Below are 16,239 nucleotides of genomic sequence, written 5' to 3'. Positions count from 1 at the left end.
CGTGCAGGCAGGATACTCTCAGTAGCTTGCCAGGCTCTCCAAGAATTGTGTGTGTGTATGTATGTATGTATTTATATATATATATATATATATATGTATATATGTGTAGTATTTTGGGAGTGATCCCTAATTGCCAGGGTCTCACAATCCTTGTTTATAATGTTTATTTTTCATTTTCCAGTTTCTTGAACACTGGGTGACAATAGGTGGCAGATACTAATGAATGAACGAATGTTTCCTGCTTTTCTGCAAATCAGTGAACACTAATGAGGCTACTTTTAGCTTTTCTACTCCCTCAGCCTGTTCTTTTTCCTGTCCCTTTCATAATCTGAAGGACAGATACAATATCAATAATAGTATACACAGAGGAATTTCTAGCATGCCATTAATTGTATATTGAAAAATTAGAATTAATATATTGGAAATTAATTAAGGACTTGAATAGATAGCATTAAGACATACCATGCTAAATTTCACTAGAAAACAATATACGATTCTTAGTGTAACACCTCTCTGAATCTCCAGTATATAAGTTGTGGGTATTTTTTAAAGCAATCAGAAATATGTAGACCCAAAGGAATTTCAACCCCCTTTTTATCTTAATTGAAAAATAGCGGCATGGCCTATTTTGTATTTTCCCTTAAGTGTGTGTAGCACGTACTTTAGGTCTTGTCAGAGCTGTTAAGACTGTAATTTGAGGAAGGATTTGGTTTTTGAAAATAGCCCAAAGTGATATTAAACCTAGTTTCATGAATAAGATGTATGATTGAACACAATTTCTTGTTAAATATATAGTGAATCTAAAATAATGAGACTGATTTTATGTGATTCAGAGCTCAACTCAAAAGAGATGTTCCAATCAAAGGATAATGACTCTGAACAAATAAGCTTATGGATTTCCAATAGAGCTATTTGGAAGGAAAGATTTATGGTTTCAACAGATGTATTTGAACCAATCTTATAACTTTACAATTTTACCTTTAGGTGTTACAAAACAAATGCTTGGAGAATTCAAACATGGAACACTCAAACTGCTTTTACACCAGATTTTGGCTAGTTTCTGTCTTAGGGTATTATTGCCAGCTTATCCTTCCTATGTTTGGGGCTAGGTGTATAAGAATAGTGAAATCTCTAATTTAAGATATAATGTTCAACAAGTAGAGAAGACCCAGAAGAACTTCTGAACATTATAAAATTTAGGGGCTGGAGTGATAGCACAACGGGTAGGGCATTTGCCTTGCACTCGGCCGACCCCGCAAATCTCAGCATCCCATATGGTCCCCTGAGCACCGCTAGGGGTGATTCCTGAGTGCATGAGCCAGGAGTGACCCCTGTGCATTGCTGGGTGTGACCCAAAAAGAAAAAAAAATTATAGAAATTGTTCTGTGAAGCATAATTGTTAGTAATCTAGTAAATGCTATTGAGTAGCAAAAATTTAAGTCCAAGCAAATTTTCCCAACACAAATATAAAAAGTAAATTATTTCTTTATAGGTATTGAATCACCATGACTTACAAAGTTAGCAAGTTATTCATGATTGATTTTTAAGCATAAAATTTTCCAAAAACAATCCTTCCCCTGGCTCCTCTTCCGTATACTAATGTCCCTACCTATTCTCCAGCCTGCCTCTATTGTAGGCACTTTAACAATTGTAAACTGTTTTGAATGAAATGAAGAAGAGGAAAAGATTTTTATATGTAATTCTTTTAAAATCACTTCCCCACCAACAGTTACCCTATACACAATCAGAATTTCCCCCATAACTGCATTCAGTAATTTGTATGGCTTTTGTGGAGCTAGGTATCACAGTAGTTCCTGGGAGCAAGCTACACCTCTGTAAAGAAATTTTTAAGGAGGATATTGTTGACCAGGTTTATATTTCTTGACAGAATTGATAAGGTAAGGGATTTAAGTACCTATAGCTTTTAGTTAAAGATAAATGAAGTTTGTAAAAGTCACACACATCAAAAGATAGAGAAAACATTTCTTGAGGCCCCGTTGTCCTGTCAGTCTATAATTCTGATTGTCAAGGTAATGTAATATTTTTATTTGAATCTCCAGAGTGATTTTCAGCCCATCCAAATTGCTCTCATCAAAAACATTGATTGTGCTGCCTCTTCCATCTTCTAAGATAGTGAATGTAACAAACAAGGCAGTCTGAGGTCTATGATGTATCATTTGTTTTGTGCTTTCCCCTAACTCATCCTTGACCAGTGTATTTTCTCATTCAAATATTGTTTTGGTCAGTTTATATATCTTTTTCTTCAAAGCATGTATTTTTTTTACATTATGCATTATCTATAGTCCCTCATAGCACTTACTAGATTTTAATTAAATCAAAGTCCATAGAGATAAACTGAACTCAAATATATTGAACTCAGTGTTTTTCTTTCCTAGATGGAAAGAAGGGTATTCAATTAAATATATGCTAGTAAAAAAAAAAAAACTGTCTGTAGACTTGCAGCATTTTGAAAACCTTTGAAAATAATCTCCATGCTAGAGATCATGAATTAACATTTAACTAAGCAGGGTTTAGCATGATAATGAACTGTGACAGTAATTGCAGTTTTTTTCCCCTAAATTCATTTCATAGGTTTTTACAATTTTGAGGCTATATACTTTTATTCATTTATTTTTTCAGTGCTATGGTTTGAACGTGGGACCCCATACATGCAAGGCAGGCGCTCTTACCACCAAGCCCCAGCCCTGGGCTGGACCCTGTAAGATGATTTTTAATTGAGGGCTTTGTGGTTTCCAACCTGCCTTCATTTGCAACGAATCGCTTTGTATTCAAGTGCAAGTTTTATATCCATAGAGATTTTCACATCCCAGTGAGACAGTTTTGTCTCATTTTAAATAATTTATCTTTAAAATTCTCTTCATTGACATGTTTTTGTGGAATGATCTGGTTGTCTCTCAAACCAGCAGACAGGTGCAGCATTAGAAAAATTTTTTTTTTCTTTTGGTCTCCTAAAGAGTCACATGGTAATTTGAATAGTTGAATTGAACACAGGAAGGATACTCCCATGAACATGTGTTAGAGTTCATATAATTCATTCCCTTCACTGCGGCAGATCAGTTTTCTCTCTGAGTCTCCTTTCTGACAAAAAAAGAGCCATTTATAACAAACTCAGGTACTTTTTCACATAAACCTTCCACGTCAATTTGACGTGGTTTTGTCTGGAAAATTCTAGGTATCACTAATGTCTGTAGACCTTAGAAATATCTAATTTAAAACGAAGAATTCACTTCAAAATCAGGATATGTCTTTTAAACTTGTAGATTTTGTGTAAACACAAATCTTTATGCAATATACTTTTTACACCAGAACGTTATGCTCTCAGTGCGACAAATGTCATGGATATCCTATCTCAGATATACTAAGTACTGGTATTTTCCCCCACTTTAAACACTGTGGTATAGCTGGTTGTTCATGATGGTTTGTTACAGGCATTCCATATTCCAACACCAATCCCACCAGCACTGGCACCCTCACTTCACCGTAGTCTCCATTTTTCTATCACCTCTCAAACCAGTCCCCAGAGCAGGCTCAAAAAAATTTATTTCATATTGCTTGTTACCACTAAATGTTTAATGGAATGAGAGCAAAATACTTCAGTAACGAAAAACTTGTGAAAATTGTTGTATTTCACCATGGGAACATGAAGTTTCTGTCTGAGGGTTTACAAAGCTGTTCTTGCAGGTCAAGCCTACTGTGTTAATGTTTTTATTAATTCAGATTAATTGGCTTCTTTGTTACATTCCCATCCAATCTGGTGTGCTCTCACTGAGATGTTCATATTGTAAAGTTTAGAGATGTCATGTGCAGTCTTCCAGAACATTCGAAATACTTAATTGGGCAGTCCAGCCGGCATGGTGACAACTGACAGGGTGTGAGGGAGGCTGCTGGCGCTGTGGTAGGGCTGGAACCTGGCCCAGCCCCTCCCTCGGCCACCCCGGAAATCTCAGCTTGGACTCGAGTCTAAGAAATTTTTGCAGCTAGTTTATCTCATTCGAGATTTATTTGTGAGTCTCTGAATCAAGGCCAGTAGATGATCTTCCATGGCAGCAGTAGGGATGTGGGTGCTTGTGTGACTGTGAGGGCTTTTCGGTGTTCAGGGACAGTTGGTGAGGTCATCTATCCTGACAGAGAGAAATCCCAGAGTTTTCAGCCAGTGTTGACATTTTTCAAGAAATAAATGTTGATGTTAGTGAAATATCCACGGTGAATAGTTTGACCATACCCTGCCATTCAAAGCTTAGATACTTATTCCCAGGACAGAGAGACTGTCCACAATATAGAATTAACAGGAAGTTATGTACAGGTATTCTTGGTATTTTTTAATGTTTTGAGATTTCCAAGCTGAAAACAATTACTTTATAAATCAACTTGCTGTAGCTGCTAGTTCTTAGAAAATATGAAGAGTATTTAAAGTTTAACTAGTTTTGGACCTTTTGTATTCTGCACGCTTCAGTGAAGAAGAATTAAAACGTTCACTTAGGTCGATGTGTTTTTTAAAAAAAAAAAATAGGAGGAAGTTAGTGATGGTTTCACAGAGAAGATTTGCTGACATGTCTGAGAACTGAAGAAGCATAAATACAAAGGCACTGAGGGAAGAAGCCCAATTTGGCGAGAAATGAATGTCCAGAATATGTCAGAGAATTAATAGGGGTTCAGACCATGTGAGCCAGTAAAACAATTTAAAGGGTTTTCCCACTTGGATTTTGAATAGAAACAGATGAATATTGTAGTAGACAGAAAGAAAAGAGAAGCAGGTTAGGAAGAAGGAGAGATCAGGGACAGGACCATAGCGGAAGGTGAAAATATAAAAGTAAGACAGGGAAGTGTTGCCTGAAAAGGAGATGGAAAACTAACATGTCTATAAGAAAGGCCAGATAGAACATTATTTCTCTGGAACATAATGAGAGAAAACATGTCATTTTTGTTTTATTGGCTTAGTGGGGCTCCTACACCCATTATATATCTGAGTCAGATACTATCCTATATGTTAAAAGCCGTAGATTCATGCCCCAAAAAAGCTACTAGTGCATGTGTTTTGGTGTCTTTTATTGAGACCACTTAATATTTGGGCAAATTCATCAAGGTTTCTATAAGTCCAGCGAGAAGGAAAGTTGTATTTCTCAGCTGCAGTCATCATTGTCTGGGTGATAAAATATTAAGGAACTTTATAGGTCACTTGTACCACTATAAGGGGAAACCTCCTGGAAAGAAAAAATAGAGCATTATTAGAGTGCTGGTAAATTCTGCAGAGATACTCTTAAAATGTACTTGCTGCAGTGTTTTTGCCCTCAGCATTTTGTTCTGACTTCTTGTATCTAACATACCCTTTAAGTGCAATGAAGCTATAGAAAAGAAGTATCACATGTTGCTTGATGTTAACTAGAGAGTGAGCCTCTTTCCTTTATCTTCTGGAAAGCCTTAATTTGGTTGCAGTTGCAGTAGAAAAATCTCCTGAATCTTAGGTATGTTGTTACTTACGTTTTAATCTGTCTAGCTGTTAGTTCTTTATTCACATGATAAAAAGAAAACCTCATCTTTTTCACATAAAAATCATCTATTTTCTCATTTGTAATCTGGCATACTGTATAAGAGAATTATAAAAGATTGGAAGAGTATCACTGCATCACTTTCGTACCGTCGTTCATCATTTCTCTCAAGTAGGTGACAGTAACGTCTCCATTCGTCCCTGTCGCTTTCAGGGTCAGGGAAATGAGGCCCATTATTGTTACTGCTTTTGGCATATCTGCCATGCGAGATTCTGCATCACTCTTTCAGGAGCTTTGTTTATTAGTCTCTGGATCTTGGCTGTTGATGAGATTACGTGGTGCCTGGCGGGGGCAGTTTGTGGCTGTGACTGCCAAGCTACTAGAAAACTGGGGATATGGGTGGAGGAGGCCCAGTTCAGATTGGAGCAGTCTTGGAGTTCTCAGTCACAGGTCCCCCATACCTGGGTTCCTCTGCCAGTTCTTTTATGTATGAGGCTCGTCCAAGTATATGGAAGAGTGTATAAATCCAAAATTTACTGTTACCCTGTGTTGTTCTTCAAAAGTTTAAGATTTTAAGTCTATGTTGTCTGGGACAAATATGGCTATCAGATAATTGTTTCCCCGTAAGATTGTTTTCTAGCCTTTTATTCTGAGATTATGTTTAACATGAGTGTTCAGATATGTATCTTGTAGATAGCAGAAAATTTGGCTCAGTTTATGAATCCAATTTCTGGTCTGCCTCTTGATTGGTTAGTCTGTCATTAACATTAAGCAAGATTATTGACATGAAGGAAGTCATTGCCATCATTTTCTAGAAATTATAAATGCTTGTGAAGTTTTTGTTTTGCTTTTGTTTTTTTAGCAGTCTCACAAAGGACATCAGTACTGCTTCTTGCAAAACTGGCTTTAGGGCCTTGAACTTTTTAAGCTATATTCTAATCCATCAAATTTCGTGGCATTTCTTCAAGTTTGAATGACAACTTAGCTGGATAGTGTATTCTAATTTATTTGCATTATTCCACCATTCTCTTCTTCTGTCCTTTAGACTTTCAGTTGATGGTTCTGTTGTGTTATGGGGCATCTTTTCTAAGTCAGTTTTCTCTTTCATCTGGCTCCCCTCCAGATTCTTTTTCCATATGGCTTTTACTAACTACAGTGTGTCTTAGAGTTTTCTATTTGATTTATTTTAACTAAAACTTCTTGAGCTTCTTGAACCTAAGTGCATAATTCAATCTTTCTTGTATCATGCCTTTAAACTCCTTGATTTGTTTCTTAGCTTTTCTAACTCTGATACTGAAGACCTCCAGTCAGTTTTTTACTTCACTTGTTGTGCACTTCGGTTCTGTGACTTTGGATTGTAATTTTGTCATACACTGTCTGATATTTTTTCTCTCTCCTTTTAAATTTGAAAATCTGTACTCTTGTTTCTTTCAGCTCATTAAACATATTCACCAGGGTCACTCTATAGTCATCGCTTAACAGTCTATAAAGCTGATTTGTGCTGGGGGAATACTTCCAGGCTGTTACTTCCATCGATTATGGTGGGCTCTTATAGTTCTTCATTATTTCTGCTCTATAATGAGGGCTACACATGGAGAATCTGGTTTCATACATTGCGTGTAGCAATCTAAGGCTCACTTTTCCAGTCCGGAGTCATACTGAGTTTAGTTATTCCCAGTCTCCTTTTGTACAAAGTCCCAATGACATATGCTGGCATTAGTGCTTCAGTCCTATGACTGTGCAGATGGCTGCCCTGGCGGGGTTTAGGGAGAAAGTACCCTCTGACAACCCCAAAGGGCAGGATCCTCTACCTTCACTGCTGGTGCTGGGTTTAGTGACTGTAGGGAGAGCTTCCCTCCCGGGTATTGTGCTGCAGAGATCTCGAAGACCAAGGGTATAATTGTAGCCCAGGTAGTAACTGCACATACAGTGTTTTCTAGATCAGCCTTCCACTCACAACCTGCTGCCACCTATGCAGGAAGTCCTGGCTTCTTTGCCTGTTCATCAGCCCTGTAGCATTGTGTTTGCATTTGGCTTGTTTGTAGATCAACTTTTTGCTTGTGAAAACTCCCTCAAGGATCTTACCAGGTTAGTGATCGCGTTAGGAGCCCTGATGGAACTCTTTACTTTTTCTGTTCTGTTGTTTTGACCTGGTAAAATTTACCATGATGCATCCTTCTTTGCCGGATCCGCTGTAATATTCCTGTAGTCACAAATTCTTGAATAGTATAATAACCATTATCATTTAATGAATAATTCCTGTGTTCCAGGTACTGTCCTACATTCATTTTTATGCAACTTCTCACTATATTGCAAACCAACACTGTCAAGTACAGCTATTTCACAAATCAGGAACGGAAGTTTAGCACATTTGAACCAAAGGCTCAAGGGGATAAAGCATTATAGCCACCAGATAGCTAAAATTTAAATCTGATTGCTCAACTCCTAAAGGCCATTCAATGGCCTTTAAGGCCATCCTATGTTCAGAAGGTTATGCTGTGCAATTTAGAACATTTGTGATATTTGCCGTGATTTCAGAAGAGCAATATAAACAGGGTTCTTCCCATTCTTTTTAATCCTGGGTTTGAAGTTACAGGCCAATAACTTAAATCTCCTATCAACACGATATATAAAAATGAAGTGATAATCATTGTATAACAAGGTAAAAATTTTAAGTCACTGTCAAAACTTCTTTAAATTCTTATTCTGTCATTTTTTAAAATGGGTAATTAAAAACAATTAAAATTTTGAAATAGATGTCACAGAATCTTTTTAATGTGGGTTAAACAGTTCTAAATATACAACGCAAATTAAAGCTAAATCTGAATCATGTTAGGAAATTTCAAAATAAAAAATGTTGAGGATATTTCCTGTTTCTTTGTTTTACTTTTCTTTTTCATTGAAAAGAACATTTTCAGGGTCCAGGAAGATTGCACAGTTAGTTAGGCACTTGCCTTCATGTCGCTGACCTATGTTTTATTCTGAGCACTGCCAGGAATAAACCCTGAGCATAGAGTCAGGAGTTTGCACAAAGCAAGACTAGTTAATCAAATCAAAATATAAAATGAAAATATATATTTATGATTGACATTTTCCGCATGACAGAGTCTTGCAAGCTACCCATGGCGTATTCAGTATGCCAAAACAGTAACAACAAGTCTCACAATGGAAACATTACTGGTGCCCACTCAGCGATGAATGATGGGATAACAGTGATTGACATTTTACATATAAAATATTTTCAGTGTAGCACTTATCAGGTGTCTTTTTAAAATTATTGCCATTTGATTGCATATAATTTGTGAATCCTTCTCAACATTCCTGGTGAATGTAAAAATACTCAGTATGATCACACTATGTAATTAGTCACCAAAATTTTCACCAAGATATTATCAGTTTACATTTTTAAGGTAATGTGACTCTACTCACATATAGCTGCCTTCATTATCATGAATAGCAACTTGTGGGTGGAGAGATGGCCTCACCCAGCGGTGCTCAGGGCTTACTCCTGGCTCTGTGCTCAGGGATCAATCTGGCGGTCTTAGAGGACTACATTGGGTACCAGAAATTGAACCCAGGATGCCTAAATGCAAGGCAAACGCACTAAGTGCTATAATGTTACTCTAGCTCCAGAATAACAAATGTTGTCCAGTGCTTTCACACTAACAAGGATTATCTAAAAGCCAAATAAAACAATTAATTTTTAGCTGGGCTGGAGTGATAGCACAGCAGGTAGAGCATTGGCCTTACACATGGCTGACCCGGGTTCGATTCCTCTGTCCCTCTCAGAGAGCCCGGCAAGCTACCAAGATTATCTCGCCTGCACGGCAGAGCCTGGCAGGCTACCCGTGACATATTCGATATGCCAAAAACAGCAACAACAAGTCTCACAGTGGGAACGTTGCTGGTGGCCTCTTGAGCAAATCGATGAGCAACAGGATGACAGTGATACAGGGAATTTTTAGCTTGTTACTTTTCACAAGTACAAAGTGATAAAAATATATGTATTTTTATTTTTTATAATAGCTGTTATCTGATAATATAGTATGGACAAAAAAATCAATCACGTATTGTTTCTGATGGTAGGCTTTGTAAAGATACCACATTTCCAGTGATGTTTCACAGTTCTGTGACATACAAAAATAAGGCAGGTAGGTATGTAGAATACATTACTTCAAATATGATATAATTGCATCTTAAATAGCAAATTTATATAATCTAAACTTTCAGATGTTTATGATTATTGTGGGCTGAAGCGATAGCACAGCAGTTGGGCGTTTACCTTTCATGCAGCCGACCTGTGTTCGATTCCTCCGCCCCTCTCAGAGAGCCCAGCAAGCTACCGAGAGTATAGAGCCCATGCAGCAGAGCCTGTCAAGCTACCCGTGCATATTGGATATGCCAAAAACAGTAACAATAAGTCTCTCAATGAGAGACGTTACTGGTGCCCACTCGAACAAATCGATGAGCAACGGGATGACAGTGATAATTATTGCGAATGATAATAATGTTTATGCATAACAATCAGGCTGCCATGTACTGAGCATAAATTCTATACCAGAAATCGTCTTTATTGTTTGATATAAATATTTTTCCTTTACATGCTTTAAAACACAATTGATGTTATTTGTACTATAGTATTGTGTCACTTAGCAGTGAAGATACGTCTGTCAATGTGCCCTTGGATCATTTCATTACTGTGGAGCACATCATTGGTTTGTACACGTGATGATGAACAAAACAACACTAGATTAAATCAAGCATGAGAGAAAATGATGCTATCAAGAGATGTAACAGGATATATATAAAGCTATCGGCAGCTCTGCAATGACTGTAATATCAATAGATAATAGAAATTGGCCATTACTATATATACAGTTTGTCATTGACTAAAATGTCATGATCATATCACTATTCAGATTTAGACACTAAATAATGCTTGGAGAGATTAAGTAACTCAAATAAGTTTACTTGAGATCCCATCTTTCAGGATAAGTGATGGTTTTCACCTTCATTATTGTTCTACTTTTCCATCGCTCAGATATGTGTTTATCTTTCAGTAAAATTAGCAAAAATTTCTAAAAGCAGAAAATCGTGTCTAGTCAACACCCCTATCCAATTCCACAACATTCTCATCATCCCTAAAAATAATCCTCAATAACATTAGCAGCTAATCTCAATTTGCCTCGTATGCATTCACTAGCAACAATTAATTCATTTCCTATCTATGAATTTGACTAATCTGAATATTGCATTACTCTAAAATAAGCTCTAGGTCTAGAGCGTTAATACTATTCTGAATATTGCATTAGTGTAAAAAATAATCTCTAGGTCTAGAGCATTAGTACAGTGTTGAGGGTGTTTGCCTTGCATGCAGTTGTTCTGGGTTCAGTCCCCCAGCATCCCATATGGCTCTAGGTGTGATTACCAGCTTCAAAGGCCTCGTGGAATTCTTTTTCTGGTCTGATGTGGTTTTGACCTGGTAAAATTTACAATGCAGCCTTCCTTGCTATAGCCACTGTAATATTCCTGTTGTGACAAATTCTTGAATAATATAATAACCTCATCATTTATTGAATCATCCCTGCATTCCAGTTACTGTCCTACATACATATTTATGCAAATTCTCACTATATTGCAAACCAACACTGTCAAGTACAGCTATTTCACAAATCAGGAAAGGAAGTTAAGCCCAATTAGGAGCTCTCTGGGAGTGATTCCTGAGCACAGAACCAGGATTCCACACCTGGCACTGACAGCTGTGGCCTCTGCCCCCCACCCCATCTTAACAAAACATAAAGTAAGCTAAAACATCTAAAGCTAATAGGATTGGCACCTTTGGCCTCCATTCTGCAGGGCGTGGTTACAGTCAATGAGATAGACACATAAAGAGGCAAGCAAACACATTAGTACTGCCCAAGGTTTACAGTGACATGAGCAGCCCTGAATGAAGTTTCAGCCCTGAGTGAGCTCACAGGTGGCCCACTGTTTGGTGCAATATCTCTCCCCTACCCTGGTTCCCAGCACATGAGGTATTGTTTAAGTTGACTGAGAAATTAAGGAGAATTAGTAAGCACATGAAAATTCAATAGGTGCATGAAGAACAGAGGCTGGGGTATTTCACATTGCTGAACACCAGGCAACCTTAAAATATAAAGTAGTGGGCTGGAGCAATAGTACAGCGGGTAGGCCATTTGCCTTGCATGCTGCAGACCCAGATTCAATCCCCCCTGGCAGTGTGCAGGGGACCATATGGGATGCTGGGATTTTAATCCAGGTTGGCTGCCTGCAAGGCAAATGCCCTACCTACCCACTGTGCTATCACTCCAGCCCCTCCTATTCCTTTCTTGAATATGTTTCCCTCTACATTGATAACACCTAGACTGTTTTCCTTTGAATAGAATAGAGTATGTTTATTCTTCCCTGGGTGCATTTTGCTTGCCTATATCAATTTTATTCTTTCTTGGCTGGATTTTTTCTTACCAGATTATATTCCAAAAGATGAAAATAATTTTAATCAGAGAGCTATCCCAACTATAGGGTATTTTTAAGAGGAAGATTGTCCACACTAAAGTCACTTAAAAACCTTAAGATCAGGTTCACATCTTCATGTCGTTTTGTCATCGCTGTCCTGCTTGGCTAACAGTGACCAGTGGAGTTCGAGGCCTCCTGAGCATCCTTTTGGAGTCACCCTCCAGGAAAAAATTTGTGTGTCATGCATAAAGTTTACTATTTTATAGTCTACAATTCACTTAACTCATGTACAGCCAGATTGTGGGAACTTCTTCCCTATAAAATTGCAGAACATTCCCATAATCCCTAAAAATACACCTCAATACTCATGCATGTGTGATGGTGGTGGGCCTCTGTTTTTGTAGGATTCCCACGTTAATGTTTTCAAGAATGAAAATAAAGATGCTCAGACTAAGAGCTAGAAAGTCTAAAAATATATTGGAAAGTTAAGGAAAAGGAACTCCCCATGTAAGATAAGGTTGTGTGTGTGTGTGTGTGTGTGTGTGTGGCCTTTTAAATGAAAATTGGGCTCTTTGCATTTCTTATCAACTGATAAGAATGTTACAGAGAATGCAAAGATCAAAGAGATCCTTGTCTGGACATTAGCCTTAGGTAATGGCCATTATCTCAGCCTGCAGGTAAGCCTAAACTTGCACAATTGTTATCTTCTTATTTATCAGAAAGACACCAAGAATTCCAGGAACTCAGAAATGAGGAGTTGGGCAGTCAAAAATGCAGTTGCTCAGAGCAGCTCCAAGAGGGGACTCTGAGACTTCCTCTTTCAATAACATTAGCAGTTTATCTTCATTTACCTCTCCTGCATTCCCTGGCAACTTGAAATTCACTTCCCCATTCATGACTTTGACTACTCTGGATATTGCCATATAATTAAAATTACACTTAAGTAGCTTCTTCTTTTTTTTTCCCCACCCCTTTTAGTAGCTTCTTGCATGATTCATTTTACTTAATGTTTTTTTAGTTTTCATCTACTTAGTATTTATCAGTACTTGATCTTTTTTCTGGTTGAATAAAATTTTGTCATACCTGTCCATCAGTTGGTGGGCATTTCGAGCTGTTCCACCTACAGGCTTGAGGAACCATGCTGCCACAAACAATTTTTGTACAAGTCTGTATGAACATCAGTTGTTCTAGTCAGTAGAATTGTTGACCCACTTGTAGTCATCTTGCTCTTCTTGTTCCTATTCTTCCCTCCCCCATCCCTACCTCCCCCACCTCTGTCCCCACAAAGAACTCGTGTATGTGACAAAAATGTGAGTTAGCAAATCAGGTCCTTTTTGTTTATAAATTAATTATGTCTCTGAAACTTCCTAGATTAATAGTTCTTAACCAGAGAATCTTTGCCTTCCTTGTATTGTTAGGGTCCGCAGATCTCTGCCCGGGGGAGGCTAGGAGAGACAAAAGAACAAAACCAAGACAACTCTTTCTGCAAATGCATGGGGTTTATTTAAGCCAATATAGCTATATTGGGACCTTCAATTGTGCCTCAATAGCGTGGCATAACTGAAGGCCCCAACCTCAAAAAGCAGGCTGTATTTATACCCTTTTGGGGGAGAAATGAAAATCTCACATATCAAAGGGAATCACATAGGTCACTTAATTTGCATATCTAAACATTTGTTGACAAATGAAAATCTCACATATCAAAGGGAATCACATCTATATATCAAAGGGGATCATACATATTGGGGGAAAATTACATGTATTGAATCAAAGGAGAATCATACATATCAAAGAAAATCACAGGTATTGGATCAATAGGAAAACCATAGGAAACCATAGGAAAACCATACAAAAGGGAAAACCACACCTATTTCACTTAATATGCTAATTTCAACATTTGTTGACCATTCCAAGCAAATGTTTGTTTACAGTTCCTGGGGCAGTTTGTTGGCCCATTTGGTGACAGAGTCCTGCCCAGTGGAAGGTCCTGAAGACATCTTTCAAAGCAGTCAAGTAGTTACAGAGGGCAACTTCAGCGGTTAACCCTTAACCTGCCCTTCAGTTCTTGACTCTTAACTTGCCCTCCTCTTCAGTATCAATTTCTGAAAGCATTTTGGCTTATCACAGCTGGGAAGAATTATTACTGTTATCTAGGGCCAGAGTGATAGCACATCCGGTAGGGCATTTGCCTTGCATGTGTCTGACCCGGGTTCAATTCCTCTGTCCCTCTCGGAGATCCCGGCAAGCTGCCGAGAGTATTCTGCCCACACCGCAGAGCTACCCATGGCATATTCGATATGCCAAAACCTCTAACAAGAAGTCTCACAGTGGAGATGTTACTGGTGCCCGCTCGAGCAAATCAATGAACAACAGGAAGATAGCTACAGTGCTATCTAGGGTGTAGATATTAAGGGTGCTGCTAAATGCACTGCATTATATAGGGCCTTCTATATCCTGTTCATGAGGAATTGTCCAGCCCAAAATTATAACAGTGCTGAAGATAGGAAATCCTGCTCCAAAATTTTCATTTCTATTGTTCCAGCCTATTTCAAGTGGTAGTGTTAGGGTTTGTTTCCTGTAACCAGACAGTTTTATGTTCCTGATCTAAAATTTCATGGCCAGCCTGACAGGTACAATAGATGGGAGGAGGTTACAATTATTTTGCAAATCAGGAGATTTTTATTTATTGGGGGCTGAGGGGAAGGAGGGGAGGAAACACTTTAGGTAATTATGAAGGAGCCCTCTCTGCCAGGATATAGTTTATACTTCTTTTCATTTCTTCTTTCTTAAATTGATCACCACGAGATACACAGTTACAAGGTTCTTTATGATTGTGTTTAAGTTATACAGTGTTCTAATATCCACCCCTTCACCTTTATTTTTCACCACCAATTTCCCCAGTTTCCCTCCCAACACCCTTTCCACCTGCTCCCCAAGCCTGCCTCTATGACATACACTTTCTCTCTCTCTCTCTCTCTCTCTCTCTCTCTCTCTCTCTCTCTGTGTGTGTGTGTGTGTGTGTGTCTGTCTGTCTGTCTGTCTCTGTCTCTCTCTGTTTCTCTCTGTGTGCATTATAGTTTGCAATAGAGGTTATCATGGATACCCCTGTACGTACTTTCATCACAAAGTTCTTGTTCAGAGTGATCATTTCCAACTTTCAGTGTCTTACTGGTTCGTTCTCGAGCCTGAGTCAGGAGTTTTTTAAAGACATTTTGGGGGACTTTAATTAACCAGTACGCCTTTTAAGATGGAAGAAAATGCATGTCAATATCGAAAACTCCAGTATAACCTTGTACATGTATTTTTGCTACTGAGTACTTTTCCTTAAGATTTCTTGAGGAGAGAGAGATATAAGGAAAAGCCTACCATAGAGACAGGCTGGAAGAGGGTGGCGGGAGGATAACTGGGGACATTGATGGTGGGAAAGATACACTGGGTGTTGGAACACTGTAGGAATGAAAACCGATCATGAAGAACTTTGTAAATGTGTATCTCAGATGATTCCATTGAAGAAAATGAAGTATATTAATGTACCTTGAAGCTTATTATAATATCGTGCCACTATGTATGCATTTATATGTTTATATGTGTAATATTTTATAATTATGCCAATTATACAATGTAGAAATAATGCAAGACTTTTGTCTAATGTCATTTAAACCTATAGGAAGCAGTGAAAGAAAACAACAAAAGGAAGGAAATGGAGGAAAAAAGTAGAAGAGCAAAACTTGCTAAAGAGAAAGCTGAACAAGAAAAATTGGAACGCCAGAAGAAAAAGAAGCAACTCATTGATATTAATAAAGGTACAGAATATTTCCATTTTAAAAAATGTATTTATATAAAGCAAGTTATATTACTCAATTTGGATTATACTATGATAATTTTGGCAGAAAATAGACAATGTTATTAATATTATCAGATTTCTTTAATATACCATCTGTGTATTTCTTGTCACTTTATACTGAGAGCTCAGGATTTGTGATGGCCAATACAAAGTAATTTGTTGCTGAAATAGTCTTTTTCTCTATGCGTATTTACAAATTACGCTAGGCTATGTGTAGGATAGCGATGGAGATGAGCATGTGATGAAAAGAAAAGAACTTGTATGAAAAGTTATGTTCATATTTGTGATACATGTGCTGACAGGATTGTAACAATAATATTCTTCTTTGGGAACTTTAATATTTTCAATCATATTGATAGTATAACACTGTCATCCCTTTGTTCATCAATTTGCTCGAGCAGGCACCAGTAACGT

At 37.8% G+C, this 16,239-nt stretch overlaps 1 protein-coding gene across 1 annotated transcript in view; it reads left to right on the top strand.

Moving 5' to 3' along the window:
• DIAPH2 (diaphanous related formin 2) overlaps positions 1 to 16,239 on the top strand; it is a 724,307-nt gene that overhangs the window by 519,206 nt on the left and 188,862 nt on the right. Inside the window, exon 26 of the mRNA XM_055121637.1 lies at positions 15,649 to 15,784. Within this exon, the coding sequence (XP_054977612.1) occupies positions 15,649 to 15,784 (136 nt within the window). The remainder of the gene's footprint in view (positions 1 to 15,648; positions 15,785 to 16,239) is intronic.

Source organism: Sorex araneus, chromosome X (assembly GCF_027595985.1).
Source record: "Sorex araneus isolate mSorAra2 chromosome X, mSorAra2.pri, whole genome shotgun sequence".
In the NCBI taxonomy this organism is placed as follows: domain Eukaryota; kingdom Metazoa; phylum Chordata; class Mammalia; order Eulipotyphla; family Soricidae; genus Sorex; species Sorex araneus.
Note: the sequence above shows the minus strand (reverse complement) of the source record. Positions and strands in the feature narration are given on the sequence as shown.